Source organism: Budorcas taxicolor, chromosome 3, assembly GCF_023091745.1.
Source record: "Budorcas taxicolor isolate Tak-1 chromosome 3, Takin1.1, whole genome shotgun sequence".
NCBI lineage: Eukaryota > Metazoa > Chordata > Mammalia > Artiodactyla > Bovidae > Budorcas > Budorcas taxicolor.
In genome coordinates, this window is record NC_068912.1 from 21,786,137 (window position 1) to 21,806,325 (window position 20,189).

Below are 20,189 nucleotides of genomic sequence, written 5' to 3' on the forward strand. Positions count from 1 at the left end.
ATTAGGCAGGGACAATCATTCTGTGGCAAGCTGGTGTTATTTTGTAGCTGGAGGATCCACGGTGGCCCTCAGCACATAGGCTATCGTTTCATCAACCTTTGTGGAGCACACTTTCTGGGTCAGGGACTGAGGCCATGGTTATGTTGACAGATTCCCCCTCCTTATCCTGAGTCAGCCCACAAAGGGAGTTGGATATCCTCAAAGACTGGTTCATCTCATTCTCTCTCCACATGATTAATATTTTTCTCCACCTAGAGATCCCTCTCCTCTCTACTGCTCAGCTCCAGGATGGGACTTTCTCTAACTCCAATCTATCCTTCTATAAGCCTGTTACCTCTTCCTTTGAAGCACAGCCAGTTTGAGAAGCAACTGTAGAACAACAGGCTTGCCTCAGACACACAGAAGGGTGTTGCTTTCTTCTCATTGTTGCTCCTTTGTTCCTTCATTCATTACTTTGTTTATTCACTCATAAGACGTTAAGCACCTAATATGTGCTAGGCAATGAGAATAATATAAAATGCAGCCTCTACCATCAAAGAGCCCAGTCTAGTAGGGGAAACAAGCATGTAAACAAATAATGGCAAATACAGAGAGCTTGTTGCTAGACAATAGTCGCACACAAGGAGTGTGTCACATGCAAGAAGCATACTTTTTTTAGGTGGGGTTGGCAGGACTTTAAAAGTTTACAGAAAAAAAATTTTTGTGTCTTGAGGGGCCACCAAATGTGAAGGACCACCAAGTGTGAGAGGAGATAATCCAGGGAGGATTAATCACCAGTTGAAAAGGGAACTGTAGTAGATTAGAACAGCCTCAACATTAGGTTATTTGTGAAAGTTGTGAGAGATGAGACTTGAGAAGGTAGGGTGAGGCTCCTAATAAACCTTGTAAATCACACTGAAAACTCAGCTTTATTCTGTAGACTTTCCTATGCACTTGAATGTGCTTTCTTTGGATGAAGGAGAAGAGACTGGTAGACTGGTTGCAACTGACCAAGCACAAACTGCTGAGAATCTGAATTTAAAGGGCAGTGGAAACAGTGAAGACAGTTTTGTATTTTTGTGGAACGGGATGCTGAGACGACAACAACAACAACAACAACAACAAACTCCTTCCTTTCCCTATGCCTTTTTCTAATTTAGAGATGTGTTAGGATATTAAGCCTGGTCCCCCGTCTTCAGGTTGCGGTGGGTCATCCTGCTCAGTCCTTGGCTCGTACCACAATCTCCTGCCGTTTCCAAAACGCTCTCTTCAAACCCTTTTTTGTGCCTGGGTTTTGGGCCGGGGAAAGGAGAGAGGAAGCAAAGGTAACTATGTTGGCAAAGGTCTCTGAATAGAATCAAATCGTCGTCACGAGCGGTTAAATGCGACAGTTGCTAAGATCCAAGCAGACGCGGAGAACCGTGTGTTGGTGCTCGGAAGGGCGGGCCCGAGGCAGGGCTTGAGGGCGGGCCCGCAGCGTGGAACTGCGGGGAGGGGCGGAGCCAGCGGAGGAGATTTAGCTGGAGCCGGTGGCGTCCCTTTTGGGATTGAGCAAGTCAGAGCTGGGAGCGGGTTCGGTTTGGGAGAGCGAGGTTTGAGACCAGGCCCACTTCTCGGGCGGAGACTGCAGGACTTCGGCCTCCGCAAAGGCCGAGCAGACCTGGGCGAGGGGCGGAGTTTTAAGCCCAGCCCTCGGGTTCTAGTCTCTGATTGAACGCGGTAGGTCTTGGGGCGGGTCTGGGGCGGATCCCGTTCTGCATTTGACAGCTCTCTAACACAGCTGCCGCCGAGTCCTGTGGGTTCAGGAACCTGTGGCCCGGCTCTCCGCGCGTCCCCGTTCCCCCCGTGGCCCCGGCCCCGGCCATGAAGCGCATCTTCTCCTGCTCCAGCTCACAGGTGGCGGTATGTTCTAAAATGTCTGGGAGGCTGGGCATGGGGCTGGGGTCCAAGCCCTGTGGTGACAGAGTCCTGAGTCCCGACTCCACGCATCATGGCCTTTTATCTCTATCCGTCTTTCTAGCTCTTCCACTCCCATAGTGCAGCCCTCCAGCCCTGCCTTCCTCAAAACCCTGTCCCTTAACCTCTGACTTGCCTTCCTAACCTCTGCCCTCCCCAAGGTTCTTTCCCTTGACCCTTTCTTGCCCTCCTAGAATCTACGCCCCAACTTCTGATATGTTCCCTGCAGCCCCTGGTTCTCTCGTAAAGGCGCTGTTTTCTACTTCTACCCTGTTTCCCAGTACTGAACTGCCATCAGGCGTTTGTCCTATCCCCAGCCTGGGCTCAGCCCCAAGCTCCTTTCTATCTCCGCTCACGACCCTGCTCTCCTCTATGGTCCTATCCTTGCTCTCAGTCCAGCAAGTACTTGCAGCCCTGTGCCTTCCCTAGCCCTTCTTCACAGTGTTCTCTGTCCTTGTCCCCATCTTACCCCATAACCACTTCCACTTCCATTCTCTCATCGCCACCACTGGCTCTCACACAACAACACTCCAAACCTCTTTCCAGTTGGGACTCCCATAGCAGCAGCCTTCTCCTCTTCTCCCCCTTCAACCTCTGCCCGGCTCTGTCCAGTGGTGGTTCAGCTCCCCGATCTCTTTGTACCTGCTCTCTGTGGGTTAATCTTGCAGTCCAGTCTGGCCACACTGAGAGGCACTGCCAGAGGAGGCACAGTTGCCTGGCTGCTCCCCAAGGAATGGGTAAATTGTCCGCAGATTCCACTCTGGCCAGTTCACTGCAGTGCCTGGTCATCAGACGGGTTCTTGGGTCAGTCAAGGCCTTTTGCCTGCTTCTCCCCAGAATCTTCCTTCATTCTAAACCCTCACCCAGTTGTTTAGGGCTTGTACTCTGCTTCCTTTGACTCAGCTGGGGAACGGTGATGGTAAGAGAAGAAGAGAATAAAGTGGATTCACTCTGAGAGTTCCTAGAAGTCAATCCCCTCCCTTGACTCCCAGAACAAAGGTTCTCCCAGAACAGGACACAGGGAGAAAGTCTACAGAAGGGAGTGGCTAAGGGAGGGTATAGGTGCTTCTTTTCTGAAGATCTCTTACAGACAGACCTCCTATCAGGGGATGAAATTTTCTGTGGACACTAAGATGGTGGCTCATTTAGAAATAATGTTGCCAACTACCTGTAGTAACATTGCTTAGCCTAACTTGACTTAGTGTTGTCATTCATTGAGCAAACGTGAAAAATGCTCAGCTTCTTCTGCAGGTCACAGAAATCTGAAAGCAAGCTATGAGGCAAGAGTAGGTACTCTGTTGAGGCCTGTTCTCATCCCACTTACGTTTGCTTCCCCATTAGTTTCCATGCATTAATCAACCAATCAAAAGGCATTATTGAATCACTATTAAAGGTACCAGAAACTGAGGCAACCCAGAGTGTCTTAACTCATGATGATTTTCTTATTCACATGGACTCTTCTTTAGTTGCTGAAAGTCCTCCACATTGCCCTTCCCTTTCAGGTTTGTGGAGCCTGCCTCTCCTTAGGAATGGGGAAACTGTTTCATTCTTCCTGATTCTCTAGTTGTTGGTCCATGCCTCCTTTTCAGGAAGCTGGGGTGAACAATGGGGTGAATATTGAAATTGGAAAGCATCCCTCTGTCCTTCTTCATCCCAGCTGTACAGAGGTTTGGCCATGAAGAATTTCTACCCATTCTAAACTCTTCTTAGTACAACAAGATTATAGGTAGCAAATTAGATGGATTTAGAACTACTTAGCTGAAAAGAAAACTGTTTCCTCAGTCAGGGTAGGGATCCAATAAGATTGAAAATAGACTAGTTTAAGCTGTAAATTGTTTCCTCATGAAACTTCCCCACACTTCTCATGATAAATTCCTCCACTCCCTGGGTGGCTAACCACTCCGAACCAGTTTGTCAGAGAAGTAGTGTCACAGCCTTCCTGACCACTCCCAAAGCCTAGCTTCCTAGTCATGGCAGAAGATTGCCCCTTTCCATCCTCTCTCCAACCCCTGGGTTCACTGTACCCTCAGACTGAGATGAGAACTGAAGGATCAATGCTCATTTAAAAATTAATCTAAGTCATCCAGAATACACATAGGAAGTTCAAGAAACAAACAAAAACTTAACTCCTATGATCTCATTTTGTTTTAGTCCCAAGGAGTGTCTTCCATGTTAGTGTTGTAGGCAGTAAACCAGAAAATAGCTTTAAATCATAGGCACTGAATCAAGTTAGAGAAATATCAGTTGCATTTTATTTAAAAAAACTATTTATTTACTTATTGGCTGCATCGAGCCTTTGTTGCAGCATATGGAGTCTTTGATCTTTGTTGAGGTGTGCAGGTTCTTAGTTGTGGCATGTGAACTCTTCGTTGTCATATGGGATCTAGTTCCCTGACCAGGGATCAAACCTGGGCCCCCTGCATTGGGAGCACAGAGTCTCAGCCACTGGACCACCAGGGAAGTCCCTCAATTGCGTTTTAAAAATTGAGGGTCAACTCCTGGTTTCTACAGGGCAGAAAAACCATTTCCTTTCACCCATCCTACACAGCGGTAGCCATTCTCTCTACTGTTGGCATGCTTCATTTTCATAGGACGCTCATGGGCACACAGCCAGAGATAAGAAGAGGCTGCAATTACTTCTACAAAGGCACCCCTAGTCTCGGCTACAGAAATACAAAGCGTATCCTTGTTTTCAACTCTACTAATTAATTTGGTGATTGCTCCCTTGAGGCCGTGATGGTTATTCAGTGCCTCTTTCCCAAGGTGCTGGGGTGAAAAATAGACTAGATCTTGCAATTCAGATTCAGAAGCATCTTTCTGTGTGTGTGTGTGTGTGTGTGTGTGTGTGTGTGTGTGTTTTGCCACACCATGCAGCCATATGGGATCTTGCTTCCCCAACCAGGGATTGAACCCATGCCCCCTGCATCGGAAATGCTGAGTCTCAACCACTGGACAGCCAGGGAGGTCCCTCTCTGTTCTTCACCCTAGCTCTGCAGAGGTTTGGCCATAAAGAATTTCTACCTATTTTAAATTCTCTTGGTATAACAAGATTATAGAAAGTAAATGGGGGTAGATTTTAAAACTATCTAGCTGGAAAGAGAATTATCTACATTGCTAAGAAATGCCATTACCATCTATACAGCTTGACTATTGGCCAGTAGGAGCAAGAGCCCTTCCTCCCACTCCCCTGGATGGAGACTTCTGAGCCCAGGAATATCCAAAATGTGCCCAGCAAGTTTGAGAAGGACAGTGATTAGGACTAATATTTATTGTGTACCTCCTATGTGACAGACAGAGCTAGGTGCTTTATATAGTGTTATTTTATTAGGAAACTGTGGTTCAAAGAAGTTGTTACATGCCTTAGTTCACAAGGATAGAAAGTGCTAGAATCATAATTTTAAACAGAGAACTTCAGAGTGAGGTCAGCTAATGATGGTGTCCTGTGGTGGAGGTGTAGTTCTAGCTCTCTGCCTTTTCTGAGGGTGCCATAGCCCCCAGGGGACGTTGGATAATCTGTTATTACATCTCAGGCTGTTGAGCAGTCATTTTGCTTATTTTGTCCTTTGAGAATTAACTTGTTTGGAGACTCTTCCTCTTGCAGGGATTAGTGTCTGAACGTGGGTGGCTTTACCCTGGAGGCGGTCTTAGACTGTTTATTTGAAAATAAATAAACCTTCCATAGCTCTGTATTAATATGACCTGGTGGTGAGAACTAAGATAGGGCATCCAGTGGCCTGGGTTCTAATCTCAATTTTACCACTATTCTGTGGTGTGCCCCTGGACAGTTATCTAACCTCAGTGCACTTCAGTTTCTTTTCTGTCAACTAGATAAAATAATATCAGCCCTAACTACTTTCCAGGAACGTTGAGAGGCTAATTGAAATAGCACTTAAAAGGGCTACAAGGAATTACCTCAGGAGTGTTACCTCAGAAGCCACTTACCTTAGATAATTTTATGGTGTCGGCATTTAAAATCTTTCCTGTTCTTGATTAATAATTTGCCCTGGCTATGTAAACAGTATTTGAAACTGAGCTGGCTTCCAGAGACTCTATTTTTCCCCACCGCCTCCTATAGCTTCTTTCTTGTTTCGATCACACCTCGTAAAATGCAATGTGCCACCACCAATCCCCCACCACTTCCTGTTTTTTTTTTTTTTAATAAGGATGCCATATACTTGTAAGGCTTTTTACAGTTTACAAACAGATTTTATATACATTAGCTCATTTCATACAACATGATGAAGCAGTAATTAGTTTCCGCATTTTATAGATGAGGAAACAGGTTAGAGGGGTTCAATGGCTTACTCTAGGTCACATAGCTGAGGAAGTGGTCGAACCAGGCCCTGAACTTAGGCCTGCTGACAAATATTCGCCTAGGGCTCTTGTCACCATTCCACAGATTTCTGTATCCTTTCCTCCTTTCCTTTCTCTTCTCCGGAGCAAACAAGGCTTTTCTAGGCTTTCGGCTTTGGGTGCTTTTACACAGCTCTTTCATGCCCTGTAATACTTCAATTATTGTAATTACCCCACCACCTGAAAGAGTCAAGCTGGCATAGAAGAACAATGCATGCCCAGGTGTGGCTGTTGTCTGGAACAGCTGCTCTCTGCCAGGAAAATGAGGAGGGATGGCAGGGTGGAGGAGGGCAACTGTCTCTTCTGCCTCCTCCATGGCTGGAGACCTATCTTGGCCTTTTGGTTGGTGTTGCCAGGGAAGGGGAAGAGGGACTAGCCAAAGGGCCTGGGTATGAGAAGGGAAAATGGAAACTTTGTGCTTCTCTTCCAAGTTTTGCACCCCAAAGCCAATGGGTTGAGATGGTATGGCTAGGTACTTAGACTCCTAACTGTGACCCAAAGCTAGGTGCCTTGATTTCTCAAATATCTGAGAACAAAAAACAAAGCAGCACAGGGGATTGAGAGGCAAAGTGAACCCAAGTCTGGAATGGTCAGTTTGGTTCAGTTTGCTCCAGCAAGACCTAACGACCAAAAGGGAAGGAGTCAAGGCTAGGACTGCTCGGAGGTTGTGCATCTAAAAATAATCAAAATGCTGATTAAAAAAAAAAAGACATTTGAAATACTAGCATTCAGGACTCAAACAATGATTTTTAATTCAGTACTCCAAGCCCCTTTTGGTCCAGAGCAGGCAGTAACTGGCAGTAGTCCCCAGTGGCATGTGAGTTGGTGAGTATTGAACTGGCCCAACTACGAAGCATTCAGTGACCTAGGGTGAATGACTTGTGGAACACTGAAAGGACCCCAGGGATGTCCCTTTTCCCTTGCTTGGCCTCCTAACCATCTTTTTTTCTCCCTCGGCTCTATCCCCACCTCTTAGATTCTCACAATGTGTTGCCCTGGTCCAGGTGGAGAGATGGAACCGCCGTGATCAGAAGCTGCTGGAGGCGGTGCAACGGGGGGACGTGGGACGCGTGGCTGCCCTGGCCTCCAGGAAATCTGCCCGACCCACTAAGCTAGACTCGAACGGCCAGTCCCCGTAAGTAAGTCCTCTTGATCCCCACCTTGGTATGTGTGTCATGTTCAGTTGCTAAGTCGTGTCTGACCCTTTGTGACCCCATTGACTGTAGCCCTCCAGGCTCCTCTGTCCACGGGATTTCCCAGGGAAGAATACTGGAGTGGGTTGCCATTGCTTTCTCCCCCTTGGTATGCAGTTCTCTTTAAAAACCTCAAACCTGAATATGATGTAAGACTAGGAAACATCTATAACTTCAGAGCCCTTTTTTTGTCTTAATTAGCAAGTATATCAATAAATCTTCACTACTTCTCAAGTGCTGCACAAAGTGAGAGAAGAAGAGATTGTCCTTGAGGTCCTTACACCACATGACCCACATCAGCAAAACTAACTGAGAAAGGAATAAAGCCATGAAATAAATGGAAAACTGAAACATACACTAAGTAGGGTATTTCTTCATTGCACAAGTTGGAGGGCATGTATACTTGAGGCACTAGGAGTACTGTGGTGGCCATGAGCATCATGTGGCTGGAAGAGGTGATTAGTACAAGAGGGATAGTATTCCTTGTCTCTGCCCAAGTCAGCCTGCGAATGTCCAGCCCTCTGCTCTGGCCAACTCTTTCTGTGACATTTCCAGTCTGCTAAGGGTATTGGGCTCAGAGTGACAGATAATTGTGTGTTCCCTGGACATCCTGAGATACTCAGATTGCTCAAGACCCATAGCTCTTCTTTCTACCTTTGCTTCTAGCCTCCTCTGATGTTATAACAGTAGGCCATTTACATAAGCTTCTCTTTCTCAGAAAGTCAGGCTAAGGGAGCTTTCCTTTACGCCTTTGGAGTTGGCTTTGGGTTGATGGAGCATAGCAGGCAGGGCTTAGAAGATTCTCCCAGGTGGGGAAGATCCCCTGGCGAAATGAATGGCAACCCACTCCAGTATTTGTGCCTGGAGTATCCCATGGACAGAGGAGCTGACAGGCTACAGTACATGGGGTCACAAAGAACTGGACATGACTGACTGAGTAAAACCATTCCTCATCTTTATGAGGTCCCTTTATCTTTCTGCCTCCTGGCCTTGACTCTGGCAGGTTTCATCTGGCCGCCTCCAAAGGCCTGACAGAATGTCTGACTATACTACTTGCCAATGGGGCTGACATCAACAGCAAGAATGAGGACGGTGAGTTAGACTGAGCCCTGGGTCATGCTGCTTGCTTTTCCCTTTACAGCAGCAGTGAGGGGCTGGGGTGTGGCAGTGCTGGGCCCTGCTGGGCGTTCAAACTGTAGTCCCCCCTGCTTCTCTCCTTGTAAGTCCCAGCCAGCCTGCTTTCAGGGGTTCCCCTCCTTGCAAGCTGGGCCTACCTCACTCTCACTCCCACCTCCACTGTGGTACCAGGCACTTGGGGAACAGGAATTTCTGGCCCCATGTGGCTGAGAGTTTCTCTCTCTAATCTCCCTCTGATTATCTGTGCGTCTCTCGCCTTCCCTCCCTGTGAGTCATCAGCATCCATGGGGCCACCTACCCACTTTCCCTGCTTCTTTCTGTTTCCAGGCAGCACCGCCCTGCACTTGGCCACCATTTCTTGCCAGCCACAATGTGTCAAGGTCCTGCTGCAGGTAAGAGAGACCCCTGATACTACTCCTGTGAAAGGAAGAAGTGGACTCAGAGACTCCTGACTTTGTCTTGTACTCACCAGCAACATTTGGTCAAATGTACCCCTCACATCCCCAGTAAGAGAGCTGGTAAACTCTCATTCATTAATTCGTCAGTATTTATTTAATATCTGCTATGTGCAGGCACCCAGCTTAATGTTGCCCTCCAGGGCAATCAAAAAGCAGCATTGCTAGGGACTGACACCCAGTCAGTCAATATGTGTGTATCGAGTTTCACCATTGGCAGAGCCACTGCGGAGACTGACTGCTGTGATGATGGGCGGGTGGAAGGATGGCAGAGGTGTTCATGTTAAACCCAAAATCTGCTGTCTGTTCTTGAGGAGTTTGTAGTCTAGGAGTACAAAGAGAAATATACATGTGAAATGACATGTGGACAGTTCAGAGATAAGCTTCTCAAAGTTCAAAAGGCCCAGTTCAACCAGGCCATTGTGCCAATGGATACTCTGCTTTGTTCTTCCTAGCTCTTTCCAAGATTCTCATTTAGGATCCTAAAGTACCAGACATGGACTCAGGCGTTATTGTCTTTAATGTGTTTATTTACCTATAATCTGATTTTTCTTAGGCCCTAGGTTTATCAACCAGGGCTGAAATTCAAGGCTGCCTATAGTCTGCAAGGAATAAACTGGACTTGCCTAGTAGTTGGGCTTCCCTGGTGGCTCAGAGATTAAAGCGTCTGCCTCCAATGCGGGAGACCCGGGTTCAGTCCCTGAGTTGGGAAGATCCCCTGGAGAAGGAAATGGTAACCCACTCCAGTATTCTTGCCTGGAGAATCCCATGGACGGAGAAGCCTGGTAGGCTACAGTCCACGGGGTAGTCGGCCATAGCCATGATCCCTCTGCCCCTCCCTATACTACGATGAAAGCTGGTTATATAACAGATACAACAGGGTGGGAGATGACAGTGTTAACACCATGCTCCATGCTGATTCCCTTTGTGACTGTTTGCAGCATGGTGCCAATGAAGACGCTGTAGATGCAGAAAATCGTAGTCCATTGCACTGGGCAGGTGTGTGCCAGGGTACTAGTGGGAAACGGGGCTGCTGGGACCAGAAGGTGGGGAGGGAGGGGAGGATAACTTTTTGGGGGGAAGGGCAGGCCAGAGTTGACTGCTGAAAGGGTTGGAGAGGATCCTGCATCATGGTCTGAGAGGTGTCCTTCAGGCTTCTGCTTAACCCAATCATCCTGTAACCCTCCGTAGCCTCCTCTGGCTGTGCCTCAAGTGTGCTCCTTTTGTGTGATCATGAAGCCTTCCTGGATGTCCTGGATAATGTGAGTGTTGGCAGGGCCCTATATGAGGAGGCTGCTGCTTTCTTTGAGGTTAATTAGCCAAGTTCCATGACCCAGGGTTGTGGGGCACCACGTCTTCTTCCTTCTCCCTCTGCCCCTCCTCCTTTGCCACACAGAGAGGTTAAGGCTTATCTTCTGGAGAGTTTCCAACCCTCTGAGAAGGAGTATTTAGCTCCAGGATTGGCGCTTTTTCCTGGAGAGGTGTGGCAGCAAGGGAGTTGGTAGGACGCGCCGAAGCCCTGGTTCCCCTGTCTCCTCACGAACCCCGTTCCCACAATCTGTGCAGGATGGACGTACACCCCTGATGATTGCCTCACTGGGCGGTCATGCAGCTATCTGCTCACAGCTACTGCAGAGAGGTGCCCGGGTCAATGTCACCGACAAGAATGACAAGTGAGCCCTCTATCATCCCATCCCATAACCCAACCCTGACAATCTAAAAAGGAGCCACTGGGCAAAGTGTGTGTGTGTGTGTGTGTGTGTGTGTGTGTGTGTGTGTGATGGAGAGATTGGTCTCTGTTTTCTTGGGAACCTCCTTCCTTCCCAGTGGTGGTTCAGAAGAGCCCTCCTTGGGCTTCACTGTTTTCCTCTTGGTGAGTTAAGAATGTTTTCCTTATGCTTTCTTATTCTGCTGCTGCCAGCCCCATCCTTCTAGTGTAGATGACTCTGGAATTAGAATTAATATTCCTGGAACCACTATTTTAATTGACTGGCTTTCAAACTATGTTCTAAGACATAGAATCTGTTTACCCAGTAAAGAACTTATATAGAACCTCAACATATAAAGCAGATGAAAATGGAGCCCCTCAGATGGGCTCCCCGCTTTCTGATGTCACAGCTCCTGGAGTGACATCTGAACAGGTCTGGTCTGGCCTGATGCTTTGTCACTGACTAGTGACAATCTGTGGTTCTCCTGACCACAGTGAGTGAGAGCTGACCTTGCAAGTGGATTTTTTTTTTGTTTTTTGTTTTTTTTGAAACCAGGACTCCAGGATGTCATGAGAAAAGCCTATGCTCAGATTTGTCTCACCCCACAGATCGGCTCTGATCCTGGCCTGTGAAAAAGGCAGTGCTGAGGTGGCTGAACTGCTCCTGAGCCATGGAGCAGATGCGGGGGCAGTGGACGGCATGGGGCATGATGCTTTGCATTATGCCCTACGCACACAAGACAGGACACTGTGGAGGCTGCTGCGGCAGGCCCTGAACCGGCAGGGCCGAGGGGGTAAAGCCAATCCGCTTTTGTGACTCCAAGATGCTCCTCGACAGCCTTAGAATCCAAGAAGCTTCTTAGAATCCCATTTGTTTCCATGGAAACAATCCATGTGATAAATAACTGTCACTTTAGTGGAGAATTTACTTATTGCTTTTGCTATGCGATGACTCCCACTTCCCAAAAGCAAGGTCACAAAATTCTTTAATGCAACCTTGTCTCTCCCTGAAGGCAACTCTGGCTAGCACTGTTGCTAGCATTTATAGTTGTAATTGTTCATCTATTTGTGTGATTCGATGGTCAATCTGTCTCTTGCCCCTACTATACTGTAACCCCCTCGGATAACCTCCTCTGTTTTGCTCACCATTGGCTCCTGGTTTCTACCTATAACAGTGCTTATTGGCACAGTGTCCAATACATAAGTGAGTGAAAGAAATAAATGAGCCAACATATCTCTGGGACAGGGAACCAACATTGCTGGCTACTTAGGGATCCATCAAATAGAGGTGGCTTCTGGCACCAGAAAGACACGTGTGGTTAAGGATGAACACTGAGGGGCCACTCCTTTCAGAGAAAGTCTGAAGCCAGAGTGTGGGCCCTGTCTCCTCTCTCATTTCCCCCATGTCTTTTCATGTAGGTCAGGGGCCAGTTCAACACCTGAATCCTGCATCCCAGGTAAGACCCTAAGTACCTCCTCCTTTTGCTTCTGACCCACCCCAGTCTTTCCCGCTGGGATGTCTCCCAGGCAGGGATCATTGGGGCATCAAGACAGCCTAAGAGAAGAAAGGCTAGCTGCCTGGGTTGACGTCACTGTTCCTTTTTCTACATAGGCCTCTCCCTCTGAGTCTCAGGTGGGTGTTCCACATAAGAGCCCATGGAGGGCAGAGCCTGAGGAGGAGCAAGAGGAAGAAGAGGATGAGGATCCATGTTCAGAGGAGTGGAAGTGGAAGTATGAAGAGGAGAAGAGAAAAGTTTCTCAGTTGGAGCAGGAACTGCTGCAAAAGATGGAAGAGTGCAAGGCTCAAGCTACAGCTTACCTGGGCCTGGAGAATCAGATTCAGGAACACGTGCGGGAGCTGGGGCTCCTCCTGTCCCAAGAGCCCAGAGCTCCCGGGGACCAGGGCTCTAGTCTCCGGCCTGGAGGAGACGGCATGGAACAGGGTTGTGCTCTCAACCTGCTGGCTAAGCACATACAAGAGCTGAAGAAGCATCAGCAGGCCACAGCTGCAGCGGCAGCCAACCCAGTATTAGCTTCCAAGAAGGCTGAGGATTCAGTCCCAGGGGAGATCCAGTATGAAGCCCAGGGAAGGTCCCAACCAGAACAGGAGCCACCCCAGAGCCCAAAGTCTGAGACTGTAGGGGAAACTACGGGACAGCAACTGACCAACAGTGATGGGCAAGCCCTTTGCCTTGATCATACTGACCAGCTGTTTGCTGGCCGGAAGGAGAGGCCCCAGGCTCCAGGGTCTGAACCCACAAGCACAGTGGCTGAGCCAGTGGGCACAGCAGCCATGAATCAGCTCCTGCTACAGCTGAGCGAGGAGCTGGCTGCGGTGTGGCGAGAAAAGGATGCAGCCCGGGGGGCTTTATCAAGACCCGTCTTGGAGGGAGCTCTGGGGACACCCCGGGCTGAGGCTGCAGCAGCTGCCTGGGAGAAGATGGAGGCCAGGTTGGAGCAGGTGCTGGTGAGACTGGATCGAGCAAAAGCAGGATTGCAGATGAAACCCCAGGCCCCTGCCCAGGAGCCCAGAGAGGAAGCACCCAAGGCACTGCCAGGGACCATCACCCAAGAGGATGAAGAAAAGGAGAAAAGGGTCCCCGGGGCCCGGGGAGAACCTCTAGGGGCTCCTGGAGGGGACCAGATGGCAGGAGGAGGCCAGGCCAGGGGACAGCTGGAGAAGGAGGTGTCCGCCCTGAGACTGAGCAACAGTAACTTGCTGGAGGAGCTGGGGCAGCTGGGCCGGGAGCGGCAACGGTTGCAGGGGGAGCTGCAGTCCCTGAGCCAGCGGCTACAGTGGGAGTTTGTGCCCAGGCCGGAGGCGCAAGTCCAGCTACAGCAGTTGCGGAGGAGTGTGGGGCTGCTGACAGATGAACTGGCCCTGGAGAAGGAGGCCACCGAGAAGCTGCGGAAGCGCCTGGCCTCCCAGAACAGAGGCCTCCAGGGACTGTGGGACTGCCTGCCCCCAGACCTGGTAGGCCAGGGGAGTGCACGGGGCGCAGCCGAGCCCCTCGAAGACCTGCAGGCCTGCATCAGTGCCTTGGTGGCCAGGCACCGCGAGGCCCAGCAGGGGCTGGCTCGGCTGGAAGAGGAAAACCAGCAGCTACGGGGCTCCCCTTCCCGCCGTGGGGAGCCAGGCATCTCCACGAAGGGCTCGGCCTCCCCTCAGGTGGCGGCTCTGGAGCAAGACCTGGGGAAGCTGGAGGAAGAGCTGCGGGCAGTTCAGGCCACAATGAGCGGGAAGAGCCAGGAGATCGGGAAGCTGAAGCAGCTGCTCTACCAAGCCACTGAGGAAGTGGAGGAGCTGAGGGCCCGGGAGGCGGCCAGCCTGCGGCAGCACGAGAAAACTCGGGGCTCCCTGGTGGCCCAGGCCCAGGCTTGGGGCCAGGAGCTGAAGGCTCTGCTGGAAAAGTACAACACTGCCTGCCGGGAGATGGGTAGGCTGCGGGAGGCGGCGGCCGAGGAGCGGCGCCGGAGCGGGGACCTGGCCGCGCGCGCAGCGGAGCACGAGCGCCAGGCCAGCGAGATGCGCGGACGCTCCGAACAGTTCGAGAAGACGGCGGAGCTGCTCAAGGAGAAGGTGGAGCATCTCATCGGGGCTTGCCGGGACAAGGAGGCCAAGGTGAGCAGGCCAGACAGCCAACCGAAGGAAGTATCAGGGACGGTTTCTGCGGCCCTGAAACTGGGACTTCCCCGGTGGCTCAGCGGTAACGAATCCACCTGCAGTTCAGGAGCTTCAGGAGGCCCCACGGTTCGATCCCTGGGTCAGGAAGGTCACCTTGAGGTAGGCATGGCAACCCACTCCAGTAGTCTTGCCTGGAGAATTCCATGGACAGAGGAGCCTGGCGAGCTCCTGTCCACGGGTCGCAGAGTCGGACACGACTGACGCGACTTGGCAGGCACGCACAACCTGAAACTATCTTTGGCCAATCAGATTAATAGCCCAAGCAGAACCAGTCAACTGCAAGGACCACACAATGTTCTCCTGGGTCTGAGGGGGTTGGGGGTTGAAGCTCACTTCAATCAGAGTAGGTTTTACAAAAGAGTTTCATTGGCAAAGAGGGTGCCATGCAGAGGAAAAAATTTGAAAACCATTGTGTTAGATACTCGAGTTTCCTAATGATTGCTCCAAAAGTGAATATAAGTCTATATATTTCTAAAAGACATGTTTTTATGAATTCTAAAAAAATCAATTTACAAATGAATTTAGTAATTCTAGAACTACTTGTGCAATGAGTGAGTTCAGACTTATTAAAATTTGTGTACATGATCAAATTTAGAAAGATTAAAAACTATAGGGAGTTACATTTGACAGAATATAATGTACATAAATGTAGAAGGAATGTTATATAGAATAGGAATCAGTGTGGGGTGGGGCTAATTAAAGAAGGAATTTTATGTTGGTGTTGAAGATGATTAGACAAATGAGCAAAAGAAAATAGTGTAGTGGGCTCTTAATTGAGATTGCCTTCATTTGAATTTCAATTTCAAAACTAACTGATTGAGGGGCTTCCCTGGCAGGCCAGTGGTTAAGAACTGGAGCTTCCACTGCAAGGGGCACAGGTTCAACCCCTAGTCTAGGAACTAGGATCCTGTATGCCATGAGCGGCCAAACAAACAAAAAACCTGAACTGATTGACCTCAGGTGAGTTATCTAAGCCTCAGTTTTCTCATATATAAAATGAAGATAATAGCAGTAGTTATGAAGATTACATTAAACAAGATATTACAAATAATTTTGGCAAATGGCTAATACCCAGTAAAAGTTAGCTACTCCTGCCATTCCTGCCACCATTCCTATTACAGCTGGTTATCATTAACTGCATTTGTGTCTCAACCTCACGAACCACAAAAACTCATCTCCATTTCCTTCAGTGATCAGCAGCCAGAAGTCGGTCAGGATTCAGTAAGGAGCTAAGAGTGTGGACCATGAATTCAGAGAAATCTTGATTCAAAATCAAATCTTGATTTCATCACTTATCAGCTGTGTGATTTTGACAAATTACTTAACTCTGGCTCCTTATCCACAAAATGTGAATGATAATCTTCCCTCAGAGAAGTATTGTTTTTCTTAGAACAGATGAGTTGTTTTGAGGATTAAATGAGACAATGTGTGTAAAAGCACATGGCAGATATTAAATACCCAATAAATGGCAACTGACCTTGACTTTGAGTGGTCCTGGGGTCGGAAATGACCGGGGCCTCATTGATTCCCTTCATTTCCTTTTGGCCTCAGATCAAGGAATTGTTGAAGAAGCTGGAGCAGCTTTCAGAGGAGGTTCTAGCTGTTCGGGGAGATAATGCTCGCCTTTCTCTACAGCTGCAGGTATGTTTGGTCCTCGGGAGACGGGCACTGCTAGAGAGGAGCGTGCAGAGTGGCAGTGATGTATTTGTGGGAGAGATTCTGGGGATCCAGAGGCCCGGCCAGGCAGTGGTCTAGGCTGAGGCGCTCAGGGGCCAAGGGAGCCCACCTGCCGCAGCCGACCACTTCCCTTTGTTGTTCCTCATGCTTGGGGGAGGAGGGTGAGTCACATGACCTCCCACTGACGCTCACTCCTAGGATTCCCAGAGGAACCATGAAGAGATCATCTCTACCTATAGGAAGCATCTGCTGAATGCTGCTCAGGTGAGCCTGGGGGGAGGTAGAGGGAGAGAGCTGGCCAGGGGGCATTGCATTTGGCGCCTCTTCTCTTAACTGCAAAGACGTCATCTCTCAGAAAGCTGGACTTTAAATGTTCCAGTATCAGGTTTCTGGGCCTCATGAGGCAGATCAAGAGTATGAATGTGAAGGGAAGAGGTGTTTGCCCCTTCTTTCCAATTCCCTGACTGAAAGGCTTTTTCCTGTCCCTATGCCCTTTCTTGGGGAGTTTCCCAGGTGGCGCTAGTGGTAAAGAACCTGCCTGCCAATGCAGGAGATGTAAGAGATGAGGGCTTGACCCCTGGGTTGGGAAGATGCCCTGGAGGAGGATATGGCAACCCACTCCAGTATTCTTTCCTGGAGAATCCCATGGACAGAGGAGCCTGGTGGGCTACAGTCCATGAGGTCACAAGAGTCAGACACGACTGAAGCAACTTGGTACACAGATCATGCCCTTTCAGTTTCCTCCCAAGCCAGCTTATCCCTCACCAAGGAAGAAGAGGTGGGTGGCTTGCTCCTTTATTAGGAACAATAATAACTACAAAGAATCGAACCCTTAGTTTTGTACCCGGTGTTTTGCTCTACTGTATTCACAATTGTAACCCTCACAGCAGTCCTGAAAAGTCGATGTTACTATCTTCCTTGTAAAGATTAGGAAACAGCTATGGAGAAGTACTACTGAGGGCACATAGTAAGTTGCATTCTACCGCAGAAACTCTTCCTTTCATGTTCTGTTCATCTCCTTTTGTTTCTTTCCTGCTACCTACAGGGCTACATGGAACAGGACGTGTATAATATCCTCCTGCGAATCCTCAGCATACAGGAGTGAAGCAACCCGTGCCCTAAAGAATATGGGATCTCTCTGTTGTGAGTTATGGGCTCAGGTTGATGAGGGAAGGAGCCTGGGAGAAAGGGGGCTTAAGGATAGGAACTGGAGTCTCCTTTTGCCCCAGGTGATAGCTGACACTAGGGAGATAGAGTGGGACATATCTTGTGGGGGCATAGACTGTTTGAGGTGAGGTCACTTGAGAAGACATGATATGGGGAATTGCTGGGTGGAGTCAGGAGTCAGCGAGCAGATAGACTGAAGGGGCCTAACTTACGGGGTAAGAGATGGGAAAGAGGAGTTGAGTGACTTTCCTAGGGTCTGGGGTGGAGAGAAGCCAGTGAAAGATGAGTGATGGTGGGCCAGTGATGCACAGTTGTTTCCTAGAGTGGCATTCTGCAGATTCCGGAATCTCCTTCCCTTCCCACCCTTATTCAAAGTGTAGTCATCCTCTCTCTTCCTCCTGACCCCCAGGCAGCTGGCTATCTTCTCCAGTCCGGATAGGTGAGGATCATTAGCCTCTTGGCATGGTGGGAGGAGACTGAGGGTATAGAAGTGTGTGCATTTCATCCTTGAATTTCCTCTTTCAGGGAACAGAGCATCCTGGTTGGCAGAGGCTCCATCAGGCTGTGGTGGGTGGTGGGTTGGCCACTGGGGGTGGTGTGGGTGGAGCTTCACCTGACATTATGGACCCCAGATCTGAAAACCTGGACCCTGGAATCAGCATGGATGAGATCAGAGGAGGTGTGGGTGGAAGCCAGGTCTATGGAGAATAAAGCGGGAGGCAGGATGGTGTTGGGTGTCATTGTTCCTTCTAAAGGGGGCATGGGAAAGGAATCTTTTCATTCTTTTTTGATCACAAATGGCCCTGTAAATTAGCTGCTTTCAAACTTTGATTATGATCCAAAGTAAGAAATACATTTTACATCCTGTGTGTATATACCTGAAATAATACTTACCCTTATTATTTCTATTCTATATTCCATCAAAACATATTGGTTACTTCCACTAATGAGTCAAGACCCAGTTTGAAAAACAGCATTCTCACAGTTGGAAAAACAGCCCTCTGTAAAAATGGATATTGACACTCCTTTCTCTAACATCTGTTTCTTACTGACTGAACAGCTCTAATCTTTCTCTCTACTTTGGGACTTCTCAGTTCACTATCTTTTTTAAGAAGAAGAGATTGAGAGGCCTAGATTTTCTTCAGTATGTACAGTCTAAAATACTCTATCATATGTTAAACTAGGTGTCTAGATTTGAGGTACCTGGTCTCATGAAGTCACTGTTCTTTGCCCCAGGTGCAGAGGGTTGAAAAGTCTGATTCCTGGAAAAGGGATGAAAGGATACTCAGCTTTGGCTTCTTCCCTCCAGTTCTGTCCTCAGACTGATAAAAATGTATCTCTGGGTCACTTTCCCTGGGTCTCCGCCCCTTCCCACTCCTCCACCAGTCAGACTGCTAGGTGAGAAGGAGGCGGTCAGTTACTCAAATATCTGGAACTGCGGTTCGGTGGCCCCCACATTGATCCCTCCCAATTCATTCTCTCAGCCCGCCCCCTGCTGGGTTATGCTGGGTCAGGCAGCAGCGGTTTGGCAGTAAAGAGACTGACTGGGTTGAGAGAAGGGTGGGGAGGGGCTGTCGTGGAAGACAAGGGGCCACGCAGGGGTGCAGAGCCTGTCTCCAGGGTTTGGCCAGGAAAAGGGCAGCTATGTAGATTAGGTCCTAGAGAAGATGAGGTCAGTTTCAGGGTTTATGCGGATGGGCACAGGACTGCTTTAAGCTTGGGAGAATGAAGAGAGGAGGAATTGATGGGAAAAAGAAGAGCATCAGAAGGTCAAAGTCATTTCTATTAAGGGGAACAGAACTTCTTTTCCTTCCTGCCCTTCCAGTTACCACAGAATAGAAAAGGAATATTACATTCCTTTTTGTATATGCAGTGTGGGGTGGGAAGGATGAAGAGACTGCTGAGAGAAAGGTCCAGAGACCGAGAGATCATTTTGCTAAGTTCAAGTCAGGAAACAGTTCTGGTAATGGAAGTCATGCCTTCGGGTTCCTCTGGGGTTCCTGGAAGCTGATCCCAGGATGGCTGAGCTGTGAGAATGATCAATGATGTTAAAACACAGAAGTAGAAACTTCTCCAGCCATGGGTCTTCCTAAGCAGTCTCCCTTTATACAACCCCATAAACTGTTACCCCAACAACTCAAGCCCTGAAATTTTCCTTGATTTCATAAATAAATCTTTCTTTCTCAAAGTAACCCTAGTCTTAATGTTCCCATCTTTCCTCCTGGACTGTCTCTTTAGTAGAACTTCAGTAGGGACTTAACTATTCCTGCTTCACTTCTCTCTCCTTCTCCAGATGGGGTGTACACATGAGAGGAGGTGAAGCTTGGTGAGCCCTGATGGAGTCTGAACCCCAGACCATGTTTTTTGAATGCCCTCGATCTGAAACTTGGTTCTGAGGTGCAGTTCACCTCCTTTGTCTGGTCACATAACTTTATTACACTGATGTGAAGAGGGTCTACTAAGTGCCAGGCACTGGGGATAGAGAGAGCGTGCAGGCAAGATCAGACCCAGGAGCCCTGGTTCCTAGTTCTCTGTTATCCTATAGGGATGCTAGAACTTAAAACGGCAATGAACTTTTTTTTTCTCCCCTTGTGAATTTGTTTTTCTTGAGATATAGGGGACGGGTTGGGGACTATCTCCAGGAGTTATGCCCCATCAGGGAAATGTCTATTCTAATCTCCTTGGGATAGCTTTTGGAACATTTTCTTGGAGCTGCTGCTCTTGCTACTGTTACGGAGTCCAAGTTCACTCTCCCTCATGACAGGCCAAGGACTCTGAGACAAGATGTTGAGGCAAGGAATTTTATTTGGAAAGCTGGTTGATCCAGAAGATGGCAACATCTCAAAATAACCATCATGTTCTGGGTCTGGATACCAGGT

At 48.8% G+C, this 20,189-nt stretch overlaps 1 protein-coding gene across 2 annotated transcripts; it reads left to right on the forward strand.

The window, feature by feature from the left end:
* The first annotated feature begins 1,773 nt into the window (after positions 1 to 1,773).
* Positions 1,774 to 17,960, forward strand: ANKRD35 (ankyrin repeat domain 35). Of its 2 annotated transcripts, XR_008199112.1 has the most exons (15): positions 1,774 to 1,881; positions 7,293 to 7,423; positions 8,485 to 8,573; positions 8,946 to 9,010; positions 10,015 to 10,072; positions 10,265 to 10,335; positions 10,640 to 10,746; positions 11,391 to 11,575; positions 12,201 to 12,238; positions 12,394 to 14,403; positions 16,018 to 16,107; positions 16,342 to 16,407; positions 17,189 to 17,286; positions 17,720 to 17,749; positions 17,836 to 17,903. XR_008199112.1 is itself a non-coding variant. In XM_052636892.1 (14 exons), exons 1-13 carry the CDS (start codon positions 1,843 to 1,845, stop codon positions 17,246 to 17,248), a joined length of 3,009 nt encoding a protein of 1,002 aa, XP_052492852.1. In that variant the 5' UTR covers positions 1,774 to 1,842; the 3' UTR covers positions 17,249 to 17,286; positions 17,836 to 17,960. The 2 variants fall into 2 exon arrangements, 1 of the variants encoding a protein (XP_052492852.1); XM_052636892.1 differs by lacking the exon at positions 17,720 to 17,749 and having other exon boundaries at positions 17,836 to 17,960.
* The last annotated feature ends 2,229 nt before the right edge of the window (positions 17,961 to 20,189 follow it).

What these genes read in the sequence shown, in the direction of transcription:
- ANKRD35 (XM_052636892.1), top strand. Translation starts at nt 1,843, where the DNA reads ATGAAGCGCATCTTCTCCTGCTCCAGCTCACAGGTGGCG. An exon ending in GTGTCAAGGTCCTGCTGCAG is followed by an intron (nt 9,011 to 10,014) that starts GTAAGAGAGACC and finishes GACTGTTTGCAG; the next exon opens with CATGGTGCCAATGAAGACGC. An exon ending in GAACCGGCAGGGCCGAGGGG is followed by an intron (nt 11,576 to 12,200) that starts GTAAAGCCAATC and finishes CTTTTCATGTAG; the next exon opens with GTCAGGGGCCAGTTCAACAC.